This window comes from Amyelois transitella, chromosome 8, assembly GCF_032362555.1.
Source record: "Amyelois transitella isolate CPQ chromosome 8, ilAmyTran1.1, whole genome shotgun sequence".
In the NCBI taxonomy this organism is placed as follows: Eukaryota; Metazoa; Arthropoda; class Insecta; order Lepidoptera; family Pyralidae; genus Amyelois; species Amyelois transitella.
The window spans coordinates 11,895,001-11,902,623 of NC_083511.1; the positions used below are offsets into that span (position 1 = coordinate 11,895,001).

At 39.2% G+C, this 7,623-nt stretch overlaps 2 protein-coding genes across 5 annotated transcripts in view; both read right to left on the reverse strand.

Moving 5' to 3' along the window:
- The window catches only part of LOC106134080 (serine/threonine-protein phosphatase 6 regulatory subunit 2), a 30,873-nt gene extending 26,985 nt beyond the window's left edge, over positions 1-3,888 (reverse strand). For all 4 annotated transcript variants that reach the window (XM_060945491.1, XM_060945489.1, XM_060945490.1 and 1 more), the window contains exons 1-7: positions 3,699-3,888; positions 3,461-3,540; positions 2,885-2,993; positions 2,600-2,764; positions 2,138-2,302; positions 1,469-1,571; positions 629-777 (exon numbers count right to left, since the gene is read on the reverse strand). In XM_060945491.1, coding sequence (XP_060801474.1) covers positions 629-777; positions 1,469-1,571; positions 2,138-2,302; positions 2,600-2,764; positions 2,885-2,993; positions 3,461-3,540; positions 3,699-3,758 — 831 coding nt within the window. In that variant the 5' untranslated portion in view covers positions 3,759-3,888. The remainder of the gene's footprint in view (positions 1-628; positions 778-1,468; positions 1,572-2,137; positions 2,303-2,599; positions 2,765-2,884; positions 2,994-3,460; positions 3,541-3,698) is intronic.
- Positions 3,889-4,335: 447 nt separating this feature from the next.
- LOC106134087 (probable ATP-dependent RNA helicase DDX10) lies at positions 4,336-7,357 on the reverse strand. Its single transcript, XM_013334045.2, has 3 exons — positions 7,090-7,357; positions 4,817-6,972; positions 4,336-4,530 (listed from the first exon to the last, which is right to left on the reverse strand). The coding sequence occupies exons 1-3, from the start codon at positions 7,231-7,233 to the stop codon at positions 4,383-4,385; spliced, it is 2,448 nt and encodes an 815-aa protein (XP_013189499.2). The 5' UTR covers positions 7,234-7,357; the 3' UTR covers positions 4,336-4,382.
- Positions 7,358-7,623: the final 266 nt, after the last annotated feature.

Consider the following 7,623-nt stretch of genomic DNA (forward strand, 5'->3'; position numbering starts at 1 on the left):
TGTGTGTGTGTGTGTGTCAATAATGTGACGTGTCACACCAGCGTCTCCTGCGTCCTGGAGCGCGCGTCGCCGCACAGCAGGATGTCACAGAGCAGCGCGGCCGCGTTGTGTGTGTGTGTGTGTGTGTGTGTGTGTGTGTCAATAATGTGACGTGTCACACCAGCGTCTCCTGCGTCCTGGAGCGCGCGTCGCCGCACAGCAGGATGTCACAGAGCAGCGCGGCCGCGTTGTGTGTGTGTGTGTGTGTGTGTCAATAATGTGACGTGTCACACCAGCGTCTCCTGCGTCCTGGAGCGCGCGTCGCCGCACAGCAGGATGTCACAGAGCAGCGCGGCCGCGTTGTGTGTGTGTGTGTGTGTGTGTCAATAATGTGACGTGTCACACCAGCGTCTCCTGCGTCCTGGAGCGCGCGTCGCCGCACAGCAGGATGTCACAGAGCAGCGCGGCCGCGTTGTGTGTGTGTGTGTGTGTGTGTGTGTGTGTGTCAATAATGTGACGTGTCACACCAGCGTCTCCTGCGTCCTGGAGCGCGCGTCGCCGCACAGCAGGATGTCACAGAGCAGCGCGGCCGCGTTGTGTGTGTGTGTGTGTGTGTGTGTGTGTGTGTCAATAATGTGACGTGTCACACCAGCGTCTCCTGCGTCCTGGAGCGCGCGTCGCCGCACAGCAGGATGTCACAGAGCAGCGCGGCCGCGTTGCCGGCGGCCGCCGCCTGCAGCTTGCGGCTGAGAGTCCGCCGCGGAGGCTGGCCAGAGTCGCCCTTCTCAGTCTCCTTTCCTACAGACAAAAGTTATAGTTGGGATAGCTTCTTATATCGCGTAAATTCACAGCTTGGTCAATATAAAGACAATAAATATTTTTCTTAAAAACATAGTTGTTTAAATTATAGAAATAAAGGATTGGCACCAAGATGGAGGCCAGCCAGAGTCACCCTACTTGCCTACTGGCAAAAGACCATGTTTGGATAGCTTACCCTATCCTAATAAACGAGCAATATTTGTATATTCATATATATATTTGTACTCGCGTTCTCGAAAATGACACTGACAATTTCGTTGAAAAAAAATTAAACTCTAGCTGTGACCTGCATCCATCCATCTACAGTGGTATATTTGTTTTTCCCATAATTTCATCCAAAAATTTTTTATTTTACCATACAAAATGGCCGCTAGAGATCGATAATTTCGACGACTCGATCACTGTACGAGATGGCTCAGTTGGCGAGCGCCGGACTGTTCGTTATGCCGTAATCGTAAGTGGAACCCTATGTCCCAACCCCAACCCTGACCCAACAACTACTTATTTTTTTTTAGTTTAGTATTCTTTTTGATGGGTTTTTTTATTTAGCATTTTTACTTCCACCTATTTTTGTTTTTTTGGTGTATTTGTTATTTCGTCGATGGTTTTCTGAGTTTACTACCAGCAGCCAGATTGACCAGCTATTTCACGATTAGATAATGGTTCATACCTGTGTGGTTATGGTTAGTCAACTCGTCGTCAGTATCCTCGGGCAGGTACCCGCCGCACACCACTTGGATGAGGCTCTCCAGCAGCTGGTGCTCCTCGAACCACTGGCAAAACAACAAAAAATATTAAATTAAAATTTTTAAAAGCCCTGATACAATTTTGGCGTAGTATTCTTGATCTTGGTGCCGTGTGGTTCCGGGCATCAACCAACAAAAAGAATAGGACCACTACATCTCTTTCCCATGGATTTCGCAAAGGCGACAAAGGGATAAGCTTATATACTTGGGATTCCTCTTTAAGGCGATGGCTTAGCAAGCACTATTTGTATATCAGTTCTATCTTTACGTCAAACAGCTGAGGGTGGCCTTTCTTGATCAAATCCGGTCATTCAGGTAAAAGGTCAGGTCAAAAGTACCCGAAACAGACGAGCTTGCAAGTGTGCAGGGATCATGACAAGAGGAAAGATGAAGTCTCTACCTACCCCTTGTGATTTCACATATTTATAAAGAGTTTCCTGCTACTCATGTCTTTTTCTTCATACCTAAAAATCTAATTACCCAATTCAGAATGACGATCAGATAGGTTATGATTATAACCTGGATGACCGACAGAGAAAAAAAAAAACAATTCCACCAGGAAATCCGGAATGAATCATATCAATAAAACTGACCTCCATAACAATCTTGTTGAACAGGTCATCAAGGCGGATGAAGTATTTGAAGGTGTCCGCAATGGCTGAAGTGGCCATGTGTCTCAGCAAGTTTGGAAGGAAGTCCTTCCTAGACTTGAAGAAGTCCAGCACGCGAAGGCATACGATGTGATACAAGTACCAGTCCTGAGAGAAATTAAATTTTATTGCGACACACTACTTTTGAAGGAATTTATTTATTTGCCAAAACAAAATAAAAAAAAATCTTCTTTGAACTCTTAAATGCATGTATATGAAATAATTATGCATGATTGTGAATTTACACGTGGCACTTTGTAACACAAACACAAATTCGCGCCGCCCTGCGCAGTCTTACGGATTTTCGATCAGGTCACGAGTCCTGACGCGAATTTAAACATTTCTTACCCATCCCATAAAGTTCATGACGCAGGTGATTTTTCATTTTAAAAATAAACTAATGACCTGTTTAGTATTCCGTTCTAGTAGCATTTCCACGGTCTTGCTGAAGTAGGATGCCAGCAGTGGGTTCAGCGGTGGTTCCTTTGTGATGAAGTCGCAAAGGCGGTTCATCTGCGTCACGTCCATGGACAACTTGTCGCTGAGAGTGGCTAGGTCGCTTGTCAACACCTGCGGGGGTTTAAAGAAGTCGGAATAAGTAATAATAAAAAGTTATTGTTCTTTTATTGTCAGATGTTATTTGTTTTTGTTTCTTATAGCAAAAATCTATGTTTGATAAAGATTTGTTACCTCACAAGCGATGCTGGCCAGCCTGTACTGTGATGTGAGCTCCACATTCTGTGGGGGCTCCTCTGTGATCAGCGTGATCAGCTCTGCCAATATGTCGGGCCGCGTGAGGCTGTAAAATGTTACAGATGTAATGGCATCACAAAATCACAGCTGCATGCGCCCCAGAGGGGTGGGCAGCTGAATCTTATCATTTGCCACAATTTTTGTATACAGCTACATTATTTTAAATTTTATTATTGGAAATTTTGAACATCACTTAATAATTGTCATATCTTTTGATTTCACAACATTGGTTGTCATCATATAAATTACTTAAGCACTAGGCAACATCAATAAAGATATAGCGCCCAATATACAGCTTTGATTAGAAAGCATGTTCCTGATTTGTACTACAACTCTAGATAAGCACTCTCAGTTAACCTAATCATGACATCAACAAAGCACTTCTCTTGCAAATAACAGATGATTCATAGTTTTATGATACTATTTGTTTTGATTTTACTAGCAGCAAAATATATAGAGGATTAATTCTAAGTGGCTCCTGAGGCTCTGCCTGCAAGCTATTTGAACACTCACAATTGTATCAGGTTCTTGTTATCCCCCTTGCATTCCTGCAGGATGTCATCTGCCTCCAACACTTGACTCAGAGTCACATTCTGCAACAAACCCAATGTTTATGATGAAAACACGACTGTCGACGAATCCACATATAATTCAAAACATTCACACTCTTAAATAATTACGAGTTTCAACGATATTACAGAAATAAATAATAGTTCGTCCACTCATAACCACTCTTCACCATAATACGCACCTCTTCTTTGAGGAGAAAATTTAACTCCCGTACTACAATATAGTTACCGCTCCAAAACATAATTAAAATTAATAAGTACTAATTGTTAATTTACACTAAATCCATAGAAAAATTATTATTTCTCTAGTTTTTTAGCGATTATCCGATAAAAATGCAACGATCAGTTTTATTTCTGACAGCGAGGAACAGAATTGCCATTGCCATATGAAACTGTATAAAAACTACGGTTATCAAAAATATTGCATCATCAAAAAATATGAAAGATTAGTAGTAGATTTTTTTATTTCTGTAGCGAGTACGAGCTGACTGTCTACAAAGTGTAATACACATCTGCTTTTTAGTAGTGCTGATTGTTACGGAATAAAAGGCTTAAAACTTTTTTTCCTGCCGTACAAGTGCGTATTTCCTTGACGCTGATATAAGAAATTGAAGATATGGTCCTATAAAGTATCGCACCGCATGACACAATAGGCAGCATAACTATTAAGTATTTACTACTTGGATGATAGACAAGTCTCGGGCGCCTCTTATAGGACGCATCCGAGTATATAAATTTATACTCGGATGCGTCCTATAAGAGGCATTCATCTCCATATAAAGTTTTTTTTTTTCTTTTTTACGTAATTAAACACACAAGTATATAAAAGAAACATTTATTTTAACATTACACTAAGTACATATAAACTACTTTTTCTGTAGAAGCTGCATGGCCAGCGCCTCTGCCTCTTGCACGGAGAGTGTTTTCGAGATATCTTCCACCTTCTTGATTTTCCGCGGGACCACACTCTCCGGCGGGATGCTGTTCTTCTCTAGGAGTTTCCGCTTTGTAGGCCTGCAATCAATCATGATTATCAATATCTTTTATATTAATTACCAATAAAATTTCAAAGTTCTAAAATAAAAAAAAAATGCAGTCACCCATTTACATAGATATTAATGTAGTGGTACTACATATTTTTGAACCAAAATCAAATTCACATTTAATTTTCCTGCTATTTAATAAGGAAATGTTTCTCATAAATGTATGAAACTTTTATGAGAAACATTTCCTTATTAAATGGCAGGAAAATTAAATGTGAGAATAAGTAAATAAAAGAATAGTAGACTTTAAAAATTACCTGTAGAACTCTTCTTCCTCCTCTTCAGATGACTCGTCATCATCTGATATATCCCTCCCGTCATAATCAGATTCTTCATCACTGCCGTCAGCCTTTCCATACACTTGGTCAGGGTCCGGCAACCATGAGAGATCCGGCCCATCTGATTCAGACTGTGATCCAAAGTCATCCTTTTCACCTACATCTTCTTTCTTTTTATTCTTCAATTTCCTCTTCTTTTCTCTATGCTTTGTCTGCACTTTTTCTCTAAACTGCATCTTATCGACCTTGTCTTCCTCCTGCACCGTTTCTTTGGTTTTCTCTAAATAAAGCCCAGGTTGTATATTCTCATTCTCAATTTGATTTCCAAAATAGGACTTCACATCTTCTGTCTCATCTTCTACTGTGTCTCTCTCTACTGTGTCTCCCTCTTCTGTGAACTTCACTTTAGTGTTAACATTAACTTGATTTTTAAGCATATTTCTAACAACAGCCTCTTCAGACAATGATTTTGTTTTCTTAATTGAATCAATTTCTTGTGGTTCTACAATATCACCTTCAACATTTACATCTAACTTCGTGACTTGAATGAAATTGTCGTGATCAACATCACTTTTATGAAATTCAAACTTCTCTAGTTTTTTCTTGTGTCTCTTTTTAATTTCTTTTAAATCATCTGTATTCTCTATTACTATATCGTTATCATGATCTGATTCACTGTCACCAGGTATTTTACCTGCAGCATTCAATTTATCTATGAGGTCATCATCTTCTTTATCATTTTCTTTTTGAGTCTCAATTACATTCTTATTATTTCTGTGCAGGAATTTTATGCTTGGAGGAACAACTAATCCTAAAGATCTTCCATAGGCATCTGTATCCAATAGTTGTACATTAAAAATATCCTTATTTTTCATGAGGAAGACAGATCTGACATAACTAATAAATGCTCTCTGAGCACTCTTTTTCAGGTCTGAATTGAAAGACACTAAACCTTCAATTTTTTTCTCGGGCAATACAACTTTTGATGGATCTATAGCTATTTTATTAATAGGAATTTTGCTTTTCTTTAAATCTTCAACTATTTTCTCTTCATGGGGTAGTAACATTAGCAGACCTTCACCTTTGCCAAACACCCCACGTGCAGTGCGGCCGGCTCTGTGAATGTATGTCTCCACATCTTCAGGACAATCCATCTGAATCACCCAGTTAACTCTGGGGAAATCTAATCCACGTGAAGCCAAATCTGTAGCAAACAAAACTACATTTGATTTTCTACAAAATTCATTGTAAATTTTTTCTCTTTTTTCTTGATGAAGTGATCCATAAAGAGCGAGCAGGCTGACACCAGGTCGGAGTTTACAGAACAACTGGTAGGTGTATTTGACTTGTTTGCAAGTAGCCATGAACACTAAAACTTTTTGCTTCAAATGGTTTCTTATAAATGACCAAAGGATGGCCATCTTTTCATCCAAATCACACACAATATAACTTTGTTGTAATGACTCTGGAGTGACTGTATCAGCCTGTTCATGTGGAGCCACATATGTCGGGAATGACAAGCTGAGCCGAGCTAGGTCTTTGACAGATTTAGTCTGAGTTGCTGAGAACAATAGGGTTTGCCTTTCTGTTGGAAGATTTTCTATAATAGCATTCATTGCTTGTGCGAAACCCAGGTCCAAACATCTATCAGCCTCGTCCAGCACTAAGATTTGCATCTGATGACAGTTAAATAAAGGATTTTCATCCATGTGTTGAAGTAATCGTCCAGGTGTGCAAATTAAAATATTTATTTGATCCATTCGCTTCCTTTCAAACTTGAGATTTTGACCTCCAATTATCAGGCCAGCTGAGAAGTCATGGTAGTGTCCTATTTTCCTTAAGGTTTCATATATCTGATAGGCCAATTCTCTTGTTGGAGAAATGACAATGGCTCCAACCCCGTCATATCGTGTCCATTTCTTACAAAATAACAATTCGAGTATCGGAACTAAGAAAGCCAATGTTTTCCCAGAGCCGGTCTTGGCAGCTCCCAGAATATCTTTGCCCTGAAGTGCGTAACCAATTGCCTGTCGTTGGATTTCTGTCGGAATAATGTAGTTGTTATCTTTCAGGCCTTTCAATGTCTTTTGGGAGATTGGGAAATCTTTGAATGTTTTTATTTCATCTGGTACTATCTGTAAAGCAAAAGGTAAGAATTATCATTAAGATCGAAAGTAGCTAATGTTACTATAAATAAAGTAAATGCCTGCAAATCTTCTGCAATAATGGGTGTAAAAATAAAATCACCATACTTTTTCATACTGCGCCTGCAAATATTGTATTGCTGCACCTTCCTCGGTACTCTTCTTCTTTTTCGGTTTGTAAAGGCGGATCTTATTTTTCTTGGAATTCTTTTTATCATTCTCATCTTTTTTCGTCATTGTTAATTTAGACATTTAAAAGATAAATGAGTTCTATATATTATTTTCTTCTTTCAAATTATAACCTCACAAAAAACAAAGAAATTGAAAAATCGAGCGTGACTGATGATGGAACGACGTTTACAACCATTGTCGCTGTCATCTGTCAATTCTGTCATGCAACATTAAAAAACTCAGAGTAAAATCAAAACAAAAAAAAAACACGTTTTTTTGCTTAGATTCGTCCGCATGGAACAGGCTAAGGTCAAAGACTATACTGCCAATCATTAGTCGAGTGAAAAAACACATAAACGTAAAAACATTACCATAATCTTATTCTATTCTAGTCTATTCCGTAAGGGATAAAGACGCACCTGTACTTGAAATTTTTTGGTGTTAATTTATGTTTCTTTTATGTATCTATTG

Coding starts and splice junctions, on each gene's coding strand:
- LOC106134087 (XM_013334045.2), bottom strand. CDS start 7,233: ATGTCTAAATTAACAATGACGAAAAAAGATGAGAATGATAAAAAGAAT. Junction 6,973..7,089: donor TGCAGGCGCAGTATGAAAAA/GTATGGTGATTT, acceptor TTTGCTTTACAG/ATAGTACCAGATGAAATAAA. Junction 4,531..4,816: donor GAGGAAGAAGAGTTCTACAG/GTAATTTTTAAA, acceptor GATTGATTGCAG/GCCTACAAAGCGGAAACTCC.